The sequence below is a fragment of the Eleginops maclovinus genome, chromosome 17 (genome assembly GCF_036324505.1).
Source record: "Eleginops maclovinus isolate JMC-PN-2008 ecotype Puerto Natales chromosome 17, JC_Emac_rtc_rv5, whole genome shotgun sequence".
Lineage (NCBI taxonomy): Eukaryota > Metazoa > Chordata > Actinopteri > Perciformes > Eleginopidae > Eleginops > Eleginops maclovinus.
Genome location: NC_086365.1, coordinates 3,827,147 through 3,840,253, shown reverse-complemented (window position 1 = coordinate 3,840,253; position 13,107 = coordinate 3,827,147). Strand labels below are relative to the sequence as shown.

General features: G+C 40.0%; 2 protein-coding genes across 2 annotated transcripts in view; both read right to left on the bottom strand.

The window, feature by feature from the left end:
* Positions 1 to 1,106, bottom strand: part of iqsec3a (IQ motif and Sec7 domain ArfGEF 3a) — a 93,351-nt gene extending 92,245 nt beyond the window's left edge. Inside the window, exon 1 of the mRNA XM_063905439.1 lies at positions 487 to 1,106. Within this exon, the coding sequence (XP_063761509.1) occupies positions 487 to 1,106 (620 nt within the window). The remainder of the gene's footprint in view (positions 1 to 486) is intronic.
* A 9,269-nt stretch (positions 1,107 to 10,375) lies between these two features.
* Positions 10,376 to 12,699, bottom strand: LOC134879493 (troponin I, slow skeletal muscle-like). Its single transcript, XM_063906041.1, has 7 exons — positions 12,664 to 12,699; positions 12,458 to 12,502; positions 11,732 to 11,773; positions 11,350 to 11,481; positions 11,163 to 11,252; positions 10,898 to 11,080; positions 10,376 to 10,778 (listed from the first exon to the last, which is right to left on the bottom strand). Exons 2-7 carry the CDS (start codon positions 12,479 to 12,481, stop codon positions 10,677 to 10,679), a joined length of 573 nt encoding a protein of 190 aa, XP_063762111.1. The 5' UTR covers positions 12,482 to 12,502; positions 12,664 to 12,699; the 3' UTR covers positions 10,376 to 10,676.
* Between the last annotated feature and the right edge of the window lie 408 nt (positions 12,700 to 13,107).

Below are 13,107 nucleotides of genomic sequence, written 5' to 3'. Positions count from 1 at the left end.
TGTCAGGAAATTAAGCCTCGGGGGTGTGGAGTTAATCAAAGGCCACTCCAGCACAGACCTCATGCAGTGATACTATTCCACGTCTTCTTTAAGGCTTCTTTACAATCTTAACTGTAGTGCAGTTGTTGGAAATGTTACCAAAATGTCATCTGACACCCTCATGGGAAATAACAGGCTGTGGTGTTTGATCTCATGGCCCTTTTGGGCACTACAGTGTTATTCTGGGCAAACACCTTTGCATTACTTAGACAATTTTATTAGGGTCACTGAATAAAATATGAAGTACTTCATGTGTTTTTTGAGTCAAAAGAAGCCTAAATAACAATTGCTATTGTTTAAATAAAAAGGGCATCTCTGTTATGGACATGAACATCCAACAAGTTTTGTATTTGTGATTATTTTATCAGGAAAAATCGGTCCGAATTGTTCAGTAAATCTCTCATGTACAGTGTTGTGCAGTGAACACAGCATTAAAAAGCTACTTACTCTGTTTTCCTCGCCAGCCCAACGGAGCGGCAGAGAGTGGTGGGAGTCTGAGGAACCAGGGACTTGCAGCACGGGCTCCTCTTGTCCTCCTCCACGGAGTCCGGACTGGCTTGACTCGTTTTGGGCGACTGTGGTGAGGTGGGGACGAGCTGGAGCTGCTGGGGGTGGTGGGCGGCCGGCGCAGGAGGGATGGGATGCTGCTGAGGCTGGGCCGACAGACCGGGGATCTGCTGCTGCTGTTGCTGCTGCTGCTGCTGCTGCTGCTGTTGCTGATGATGATGCTGCTGCAGCGGCGGCGGCAGCTGCTGCTGCGCCTGCTGGCCGAGATGAGCCGCAGCCTTGTTGCTCCCTGGGTGCGGATGGAGGTTGGCCGGTGCCTGGGGACTGGCGCTGCGGTGAGTCGGGTGGTGGTGATGGTGATGATGTTGAGGGGGCTGCTGGACGTAGTGATGGGGGTCCCGCAAATTTCGGTTCTCTCCTATCAGGTCCTCTACCTTTCGCTCGAGTTCGTCGATGCGTTGGCGCTGCGTCTGGATCAGGCTCTGCTGGTTTTGCACGATAGTGGTGAGCTCCTTCAGGTAAAGAACGGCTTTCATGGGATTATCCAGCAGGCTCTCCATTACTGACTGTAAATGTGGCCGTGTGCCCAGCTATGGTGACTTCTTGTTCAGCTGCTTCTGGCGCTGCGAACCGTCGATGGGCCCTCTGAACAGTGCGTAACCGGAATGCTCTGGCGGCCGTCTGACGCCTCAGTACGCTCTGCTGGGGTTGGGTAGTTTCTCTCTCTCTCTCTCTCTCTCTCTCTCTCTCTCTCTCTCTCTCTCTCTCTCTCTCTCTCTCTCTCTCTCTCTCTCTCTCTCTCTCTGATGCGAGGAGGGCTCAGCATCGGGGGCGGGGCCGTAGTGTTGACGTCAACACGCAGAGAGAACAGCAAACCTGTTATGCACGTTTTACACACCGTGGCGAATTGTGTTAATAATACAAAATCATTAGAACGTTATATTATGTGTAGTGTTATGTTTGTGAATATCTCACAAGTGGATTCCGTCCAGGTGCAGCCTCTCCCTCAGGTGATCCCAATCACTAATCAGGGTGTCTGTAATTTGTTCTCTGTCCCTTCTCCTCTGGGCTGCATGGACATCAGTGCATGTGTTAGTCTGTGTAGTGTGTTGTCTCTGTGTGAGAAGTGCAACTGGTGTTTTGTGAAGTGTTAGGAGATTTGCTCCATTGTAACTTTTTCCATTGTTTACTTTCATCGCTTTCTTTTGTAAGAAGTGTGTTCTTAGTTTGTCCTTAGTTTATTTCGTAAATTGGCTACAGAGTGCTCTTTGTTTGATTTATTATACAACATCTTTTGGTTTCACAAATCAGTTTACTCTTTCTATTTTTCTCCCCATTTATTTAATTACTTTTAAAACTCACTTTTCAAATTGCTTTTATTCTATAATTTTCTATGTGGTTAACTCTGTGTTGTTTTTGTTTAGATGCTGTTGTTTAGTTCTCTTGCTCTCTGTGTATTTTTATGTGAAAGCACGTTGCAACTATGTATTGAAAGGTGCTATGTAAATAAAGTGTATTATTATTATTAATCAATTGGTATTACCTTTTTACCCCTAGACTAGCCTAAAGGGAACGTAACATTATATCAGTATAAAACACAAGAACCCGATATTCCAACCAAAAGGGTTGTGTCCTATCCAATGTTGAGTTGCAATTACAATGTTCATATAAAATAATAGAAGCCCTTAAATCCAATAAAAAGCAGTGTGTCTTTATGCAATGTAGTACGATGCTATATTGATTTGGAGTAACTCACCTGATGTGGAAGCCATTGAAAATATCAACAATTTTCTGTGAAAATAACTGTTGATTTTCTCGTTAAAGTAATACAGTGATTAAGAGTCACTGTTCATCATTCAAGGTTGGGGAGAGACACAATACCTTTATCCTGCTATGTTGAGAAAGCAGTGAAATTTTGTATGCAGATTTGTTCAGCCTGCTTTTCAGTCGGCACCTTGGAATCTCTGACTTTACCAAAAGGGAAATAAAAAACAAGTCAACCAGACAGATAGTGCGAGCAGAGCAAGGAAAGGAAATGGGTTCTAGGTTTGCAGAGATGATCCCTCCTGATACAGACTGAAGTGATATCTCACAGAGAGTGCTCGGCTCCTGGGGTTGCTGTGTTTTGATGCTTTTTAAATATGCACTTTCAGTTGTGGCAGTGCAAATGTGAAGAAAGTAATTCCTTATTGGTCTACTGCCAAGAGAATAAGGTTTAATTTGGCATTAGGGATTAGACAGGGAATAAAAACACATGTAACTTTTGTTACAACACTTTGTTTTTCTCATGATCATTGTTTTGAAATCCAAAGGCTGCCCATATTCAAAATGGTTGTTAATTGGATTCAAAATCTAATGAGGCATAGAACAGTCTGCCAAATCCATCAAGGACAGGAGTGACCTTAAAACAAGCTGTGATTAATGCTGTTTTTACAAAAGCAGAGAAAATTGATTTGTTTATGTGAAACTTTTTAAAGGTAGCTTAGAGGAAATATAACTCTGATATGACCTTGAGACAGTGAGAAATTAAGAGCACAGTGGTGAGCCAGTGTTGGTGCAGCCAGGTCCCTCTTTCCATATGGCTACTTTACAAGCTGCATGAAGTGAGAAATGATTTGCACAGCCGACCACGCAGACATGGCCAGAAGGAGAGAAAAAGGAGTGTTGCAGTGCTTATAAAAAACAGATAGCAGTGACTTTGGTTTTAGGCGACATCTGCAAGGTCCAACTTGACTTATTATAGACCTTCTGCTGGAAGAGGTACAACCCACCTTTAACACCAATTACCTTATGGAGAAGTTTGAGGCCTGTGAGGGTCACACATCCCTGATCTGAGACGACAAGGACGGGGCGCAAAGTGTGATACGAATAATCAAGTTTTTCAGTTCACCGGCAACTTCTGATGAGAAAAGCTTTGAGATGTTTTAATGCACAGTCATATAACTGAACTCCAGCACAGCATTGCTAATTTCAGCCTGCTAACATGCTCCCCTTAACAAGTGCTTAACAAGCATATAGAACAAACCTTCGATTTCATCATTTGTAAAACATTACATTACATACTTATCAGACGCTTTTTTCCCTAAGCAACTTAGATGCACTCAATTTTGTGGACAATCCCCACAGGAACAATTTTGGGGTTAAGTGTCTTGCACAGGGATATCTGTACAACCTTATTGAGGTCACTGATTTTTGATTTCTTCACTCGAGATAAGATAAGTTTAAAAGTTGGCCATCTGTGTTAAAGAGTTGCCCTGCCTTTGGCTTCTGCCACGGAACGTTTTATTTCAAAACTGTGATGTAACAAAATAGGCTTAATCCCCAGAGTGCTTTTGTGTGTCGGGTTTGTTGCTTAGTGCTAATCAACGGTTATTGAAAGTTGCCTTTCAAAACAAAGAGTGTCTGGAACAAGCAAGGACTCCTGCCTTTGTTTTCAATAGCCATGGTACTCAGCACCTACATACATATTTCAAGAGCATCCATTTGAAGAGGTAGCTCTCATTAATTCTATCACTCCATTATTTAAAGCTCTTTAGACCACCCAATAAAATAAAACTGCTAGCACTTTCTGGGACAACACTTCTCATTAATATTGATAATTGGCCTGTTGCATCTGACTTGAATCAGAATATGAGAGACTTTATGCCCTAAGATGACTCAATGGTTATGGATGTGTTATGTGTCAGCATCATCCCTTTGGCACGAAAAGTTTTAGAGAAAAAAGGAAAGATTTATCAAAATGAAGCTGACATTGATGTCTTTTGCTCATTCATGATGCCAAAAAAGTCGAGCTCAAGTTCACATTTAAAAAAAATAAAAACAGATGAAGAGGAAAGTTTTAACGTAATGGAAAGGAGAAAGGATTTAAACATTTTTTTAAAGGACTTTGCAGCATTACAGAGAGATGCGATAAGAGTAGACGACAAGATAAAGCAATTAATGTCAGGTACAGATTGATTACTTGAAACATTAAACTTCATTAGTGCCAGCTGAGATGAGCCAGTGACATTGACACCATGAGCATCTGGTGAGAACAGAAATGAAAACAGAAATGATTCAGCAAAGTTGCAACAAGGAGTGTTTACTATTCACTCATGCAGCTGTCTTTATTTGACACTGAAAGGAATTTTCTTATTCCAACATGAATTGAAGTTTATCTTTTAATATAAACAGGACTAATTGTCATTCAATTACAGGCTAAACAGTCACATTAATGCTAAGTGCAAAGGTTAGCATGCTACAATGGTAAACATGTAAATGCTTACATGTTAGTGTTAATAACATGTTACCCTCTGAATTGAGTATTTTTGATTGCCAAAGTTATCTAATTAGCACTTAGCCGAGGCTGATGGTAAAGTCATTTGTATTGTCTGGTGAAGATTCACAAAATAACAGTGGTTATTATGAAAAGTCTTCTGGTCACAATTAATATCTTTGGTTAAAATCCAGATTTCTATTTTAATTCAAATATATTTTCCAGTAAGGGTAAAAGAAGCTCAAACTAAATGTTTCAAATTCTGCACAGGCATTTTATGAAGTGTACTGCTGAGGTGAGTCCAGGTAAAGTCATTATTTTTAATTGATTTTTCTTGGTATCCCTACACTGAGAAGGAGATGGAGATATGAAAAAGAAGCAGACGAGTAGCAGAAGCGGTTTAATACTTGATAAAAGTGAGATGTGGGTATCAAAAAAGTTCCTACATCAGTTTATTCATCCATCAAAACCCACAAAGACCTCTTATAAATGTGGTTACAAAAGCTTACATAACATCTGTTTGTGCAAACCTGTTCCTCCATGGTTTCCAACATCTTTTAATGTGGTCATTTCCAATATTAATCATTTAGAATCAGGCTGTTTCCAGAGTCGCTCCAAGGAGACCTGAGGTGACATGAGATATTAGATAATGCCTGACATTAGGGCCATTATTTGGACAACAAAGAGCCAAATAAATGATGAGACCGTAATATCAAGGTTTAAACAAACAAAATGTTACCATGCTGCTGACTAATGACCTGTTTTCTACTTTAACCAACTAATATTGGCCTGTTAAAGTCTTATTCAACTTGCTCTGCTTGACTTGCTGCATTTGGTTCCTGTTGCAAAGTACCTTAACTGTGAAAGGATAATGATATTAGGGAAATATATTTGCATTTAAAATGTCCAAGAAAACGATTTACTCAATGTCATAATGGCTACCCTTCAGCCAGTAAGAATAAAGTATTCATCCCAAAGTAGAGAATTACTTTAGCTTGTTTCCCGGGGCTTTTTAAAATCACAATACACCGCAAAGATTATTTTTAAGATTTGAAATGTGTAGTCCTTTTCAAAGCCCCAATCTTATTAAAGCAAGGGGAATTTTCAATGGCTGCATCTAGTTGACCCCTGGCCAGCTTTAATGTCCAAAACCAATACCCATCAGCCCCCTTTTCTTTCCTATTGGCTCAGAAGAGATCAATATGAAGGGGAGCAAGGCCATGGGCATCTGTTGTAGATTAACTTAAACCATTAGAGGTGATGGCTGGAAAAGTGTGGATGGTGCAGTGTTGGGGTCAAGATGCACATCAAGCGCATATATTACTCATTTAATGTTGAGCTTTTCTGATGAGAGATCAGGAGATAAAATGTTCTTGTGAGTCTTAAACTTCACTCAGGCACAAGAGCATTGATTTGTGTGTGGTGAGGAAACACTGTTACACATCTTCACTGGGAACGGTTGGGCTTTAACCACCTTAGAAATTGTAAACTATGAACAAGTCTCAAATAAACTAAGTGTGGCAGGGTGGTCTGCTTAAATATAATTTATATTAAGTTAGATGTTTAGAGAAAAAGGACCAACAATGCCACCTGGGGACGTGGACCCCAGACACAAGGCAATGCTTTACCTACCAAAACCCAGTAATCAGGACGCAGGTTCCTTAACTGAGGGGCAGAGACGTGTTAATAAATTCATTTTTATTAACGGTAATCAAAAAAGAGGAAACTCAGGAAATTTCGCTGCAAGTTCAAATTCATTGCTTAGAACAGCAAAGAAATATTCAGTTAACATTATTTATTACAGACTTGTTTTTAAATGTAACATTTAAAGTCCGTGTATGTAAAGGAACGAAAACTAAGGTGGGCTGAGGCCAGGTCTACTTTACCTGGAAACTAAGGGTGCTATATTTAGCATGTGCAGTCACAGAACCACAAACTGGTTCTATGCATTTCCCAGTGCACTTCGACACAGTGAGGGTGTGAGGAGTCAGGCCTTGAGCTGCATTCAAGAGCACTGCACTCTTCTTGTAAGCATTACCCCCGACATAAGCAATGTGTGAATATCTCACATTGCAAAACTCCCATCTGCTACTGTTTTTAAACATTTGGTGATTAATCTCTGCTCTTCAAGTTGCAACTGTTCTTAGTTTTTATTTTTTCTCTTCATGTTTATCAGTCATTGCTGTTGTTGTGTGCATGACCCTTGATGTAAACTTGTCGTCATTGAAAATGAGGGAAACCTCAATGCCCTACGAGTATAAAATAAGGTTTCAGAATGGAAAAATATAAATCTGCAAATATTCTGCAGCTCATTCCTTTATCGACTAGATTTTCCCTGTGATTTGTCGATCCTCTCAAGCATGTTTCAGTGAGGTGGATATACTATATAAGAGGAACAAGAGACGACCCAAAGCCTGTAAGGGGTGGGCGCGGTGATGCCTGACCTGTTGTGAACCACTGCAGAAGATGATGAAAGAGCCCTGAAACAGCTTTAAGAGTACGTACACCAAAAAGCTTCCCACTCTGTTAAACCTAATGTGTCACCTCGTTTAACACAAAATGTTCATCCATAAGCGAAGCTCCGGAGCAGAGAAGTGAAGCCAGTGTAGAAGTGCTTAAACTTTGCATTCTTTCTAATGACCAAAAGGGGGGCAAAAGGTCTTAATGCGTAGAAGTCTATGAGAAAAGGATCCAACTTCTCACTAGATTTTTTATCAAGGTAAACATTTTTCTCAGTGAGTGTATGGTCTCAAATGCCTTCTTCAACACAGCGTGATTTTCTTTTAGTAAATGATGATCCCATTTAAAGTAAAATAGACGATAAACCAGGAATGCTTTAGGACGGACCTATCCTGTAATTTAAAGGTTCCTCCCATGCCTGATTGTTACTTTTTGGTTGCCTAAAAGTTACAGATTTCTAACTCAGAAGCTATAGTAATAAAGACGTTTGAATATGTGTGGCAGATTAGTGTGGCACATTACTGCCTAATCTGCCCCTCTACATTTTAGTTGGGTCAAATAGATCAACAGTCAATTACAATTTGCTTCGATTCATTTCCATGTGCCTTTTTGAATGTTGAGGTTGAATAAGAGATTTACCTCTTGCTCCATAACAAATTAACACCTTTTGACTGAGTGTAGCATTTTATGTGTGTGTGCTTTTTCTTAAACCCTTGAATCCAACCGTCTAATACTTTGCAAAAGCGCCTTTTCTGTGTCATTACCTCCAAATATAGACATTTGGAAAAGCAACAGGATTTGCCTCAAGCTGCTTATTTGCAATTTATCCCATAACCACAGAAAGCTGTAAACACATACAGTAGCTAGTCAGTGCAACATGCCCAGGGGTCACAGGAATGGGCTTGTTTCAGATTTGCGCCCCCTAACCAATGCTGAAAGTAAATTAATACATTTCCCTCCTGCCTTCTTGGAAAACAATGTGTTTGAAGTGGTTTTCCCTGTGGCTCGCAGTGTAGGCAAACCAAACAATCTACTACGCCTTCTTCTCAAACTACACAAATGAAAAAAGCTATTCTATTAGTTTTTTCTTTGATGGGGTTCAACATAAAAGTTTGGAAAGGCGAAAATACAAAAACTGTTTTTCCTTGACAGCACACATGAATAGGGTTAAAAAGTCTTGTGCAAACATTTCTTTTGAATTCTGTGAATTTCATCTATATTTATTGGGCTATGTCATCACCCGAAGATCCACCTGGCTGCACACCTGTTTTATTCAGCTTGAATTGTTCTTTTGTTTCTGCTCTTCCGCTGCATTCAAAAAATGTTTCTTTTTTGTGTACGCTGTTTGTGCGTTTGTGAATGTGTCCTGGTGTCACTTGGACTAATTCAAAGTCTGGCAAACATTTTGACAAGACCCGTAACGACAACATTAGCCGCTGCATGAACTGAGCCTGGAGCTCCGAGTCACAGGGCAGGCTGGCCCCCCCTCTGTTACTGTCAAATACATTTTAATATTGTCAAGCCCCCATTCCCTGCAGTAAGAAATACATTGCTTGTGCTGTGTGTAGAAGATTAATAACATAAATCATCACGCCAGTTTAGGGAACAATGCCTTGCTCATGGATACCTCCTCAGCACTTGGTCATTCCGGGCCTCGAACCAGTAACCTTACGGAACCCAGGTCGACTACCTGCGGACTGAGCCACCATCACCCTGAGGTTAAATTGTTCAAATAAAAAAAACAGACCCAATTCTTTCAATCACGTCATTGGTGTTTTGTTGCGAGCGAAATAAATGAAATGAGAATATTTAAACTGAAGACACATTTTAGTTGGATTTACCTGCACTTCCATAGCTTAAGACTTTCTTCAGCAAACCTTTCTAATATTTAAAATGGTAAATGTACTTCCTCTTATTGTGGACTGCCACCAAGTGGCACTGACAATGAAGCACAGTGCGTTGCATCCCATAAACACATGAGTTTTGGCACATCCATCCACACTTGAAGGTGCTTGTCATCCAAACCGGTTTGGTTGAAGACTCCGTCCTGACCTTTTGGCATTTCACACTCGGCATGTGGCGTTGACAGGAATGAACCCGGGATGGCACATCTGGAACATTTGTTCTATGTGAAGGTCACTCTCAGAAGGGCCTATTAATAGATACTGAGTGTCTGTCAAAACCTGGGGTTGCTTTTGATTATCATCTTGCTAAGCCTGAGCGCTGAGAGGTCATGTATCAGCTTTTGACGCGAACAAACACACAGAGGAGGATGATGATGCGACGAAATGACAAAGGATGTGACTTTTCACCGTCCAGATTTCACACAGTCATCAGACATTGTTTGTGATTTCTAGCATGTGTAAGAGATGTCTATCAGCTGTTTGAACACACACACACACACACACACACACACACACACACACTTATCCAGCCCTTAGAAGCATACAATACACCATCTGAAGCTATTGTTGGGGTTGCAGTCATACTTCAAATAACAATGGCTGGACGCATCAGTCCCACACTGACAGAAGCAGCGTGCCACATGTAGGACAATAATGCCAGTGGCTTTTGCTTTCCAAGGCTAGGAATAATGGAGGACTGTGATGGATTAAATTCCTCAGCCCGTGTGTTCCAGCGTCTAGAATACAAGTCACTCCTCCTGTGGTTTAGGTCTATCATCAAACTACTTTAAATATATATATTTTAGCAAAACGTTCTGCATCAGAAGTTTAACTTTAGTAAATTCTTTTTTTTAATTATTCTTTTTTGATATTTTTTTTGTCTGAAAAATACAATTGTCTTGATGGCAGATCCATTGTTTTGAAAGTTATTATCATGAGACCAATTTTCATTGTTCAAATTGTGCCTTAATCATTATTTGTGACTATGAAACATGGTCTTCCCCTTCTTTCATGGCTGCGTCACGATCTATTTAAACTTTATGAGAATGAATTTAACTAGGTAACACCTGTTGCAGCCCCCCTCCCTGGATTTATCATCTCCCTTTTGTAATCCATCATGAGTTAAGCTCCTTTCAATCCTCTTTACGTGCTTCACATAAACCGACGGCTGCCAGTGAAATGAATTGTGGTAAAGTCAAGTACAAATATGGAACATTGAAGACTGAAACTTTATTCATATCCACTTTAGTCGTCTAAAGATGTCATAACAAAACAAAAATAATGAACTTTAGTAATATAAAAAAAAACAATGGAGGTCTCCCATTTTGCACTTTTCTTCAAGTGTTTTGAGTCATTGCACAGAAGATGGCTACAGCTATAGAGGTTACGACCTTTGTGCTTTATTCAGCTTTTAAGCCACTTGGCCTTCAGATAACTATTCCATATTTCTGACTGAAGTACTTTTCTTTTCCTTTCCCATTTGACCAGCTTCATAATTTCCTCAGAGAGTCTCACTGCGCCCCGCCGGCTGTATCGAACATTTTCTTGCGTCCCTCCATGCCGGACATGGCCTCCACGTTCTTACGCCAGTCACCCACTTCACTGCCAGTCACCTGGGGACGAACAGAAACAAAAAATCCAAATTATAACACCTCATATTCCCAAGACAAAATAGATTTTTGTGTCTCTGTAACCAAATTCCCGGCATGTCTTAATGTGTGGAAAGCAGTACCTTGTCCTGTTTGACGTCCTCCTTCTTCACGGACTTGAGGTTGGCTCTGAGGTCCATGGAGCCCTTGTGTTTGGAGCCCAGAAGAGCCCTCATCATCTCATCTGCAGACACCCTCACCTTCCTCAGGGCGGGTTTTTTGAACTTGCCTCCAAGATCCTGTATTTTCAGCTTCAGCTCATGGATCTGAACAATAAGACAGAAAATATATGAAAAATGAACATTTGAAAATCTTAGTTAGCATTGAAAAAGGCGTTCAGAGACTCACATCTTTGTTGTGTTTGCCCACTTTGAATTCGCAGTCGTATCTCTCCTCGTCTACAACGTCAATTTTTGAATGAAGCTGCTTGACTAAATTCTGAGGGAAAAGGAGGCTATTAAACATATTACTCAAACATCCTACTTTTTTTTCTGCTGTAGAAATAAATGTGCTTTGCTTGGCGTATGACTCTTACTTTTAGTTCGTCCAGTGGTAATCCAGACAGCTGCAGAGGGGGCAACTTTTCTCCTAGATAGCGATTTTTGTCCTCCTCCCTATCCAGTCTCTCCTTGTCCAAATCCTCACAGGCCCTTGTGAGGAGAAGCATCTGATTGGACAGAACAGATACCAATCAAAACTTCAAATCGAATGACAACCAGTTTTATTTGGTGACATGAAAGTAACAGACTCCAGGTTACTACAGTGAATTTACTTCATTAGATATTGATATACAAGTGTTTTGGCTTAACATAAAGACAGACAGTATCTAAATATCTTGTGGAAATATGAAAGTAATTCCCAACTTCTGCCATTGCCACATGGGATTAAACAAACAAGAACGTGTTATCATTACCCACCTTCAGAGAGAGCTTGCGAGAAGCCGAAATCTTTGACTTCGGCTGTGAAAGAAAATAATGTATTATTACATTTTATGACCGTTAATCAAATAATTACTCAAGGCCTTCAGGTTTTTAAAGAAGAAGGACAAAATTAAAGTACACCATATAATGTACAGTATAGAATATGCCCATGTACAGAGGTGGAAGAAGTATTCAGACTTGAGTAAAAGTAGCAATATATTATTATCAAAATATTGAATTACAAGTCCTGCATACAACATCTTACTTAAGTCAAAGCACAAATGTATTATCAGCTTAATGTACTTTATAAAAAGTCAAATAAATCAAATTGCAAATGGCCATTGACTTTGTAAAATATTAAAATAATTTGACTCTTTTGTGCTCCCCAATTAATTTTTACAGACGCATTTTGTTAAAAATAGCTAAAGCTGTTAAATAAATGTAGTGGAGTATAAAGTAGCATTAAATGGAAATACCCAAGTATTAGTAGGCCTCTGCCTATGTATGGAAAGACCTGTAAGTCAAACTGCCCACCCCCCTGCTGCAGACGCATGTGAAAAGATAATGCTTTATTATTAGGATGAAGTCAAGAGGAAAGCGCTCAGTGATGCTGATAACAACTCCTGCCAGATAACCACTGCCAGATCTCTGCCGTGTGAAACAGGACAATGTGTCCCCTCTCCATGCATGGTGGATTAACACTGTGGAATATAGCAGGCTTACCTTTTCCCCCCCTTTGGGATTCATGGCTGCGGGTCTGTCGGGCTCCTAAAACCCCAAAAATTGACAAATGAGGGCGAGGATATAGGAAATAACATTGACTGTGAAAGAGAGCTTAAAAAATGTATTTAAATAGTGAATAGAACAGTCAACTACATAAATATGAACCATGACAGGAGCACTCAGGAATAGAAGATTCATTTTCTTACCTCACTTGAACTTTAATCCCAGAAACAAACAAAGTGGGACAAACAGAAGTGTTTATTAGTACAGTCTGGGAGAAATGTGTGGGCCCAGTGAAACACGATGTAATTTGACCCATTAAGCCACGGCATAGCAAACACTCCTCAACATCCCTGACAACAGGATTAGAGCAAGGACAGGACAAGAGCGTTCCCTTCACTATATTCAGCATCATCTCAGTTTTACTGTTGATATCCTGACATAACAGACAAAATCTTAACAGCAGTAGGCTCAAGGAGAACATTTGACATATCTTCTTTCATAATCCCAACAAGCTCTAAAGAAAAAATCTACTTTTTATTTACGTGAAAATACAATTGCCATATAAAAGATTTGACACTGTTAAAAATATGGTCTATATTTACAGATATACTGGGAATACTGCGTCAGACTTTTTATAACCAGAAAAA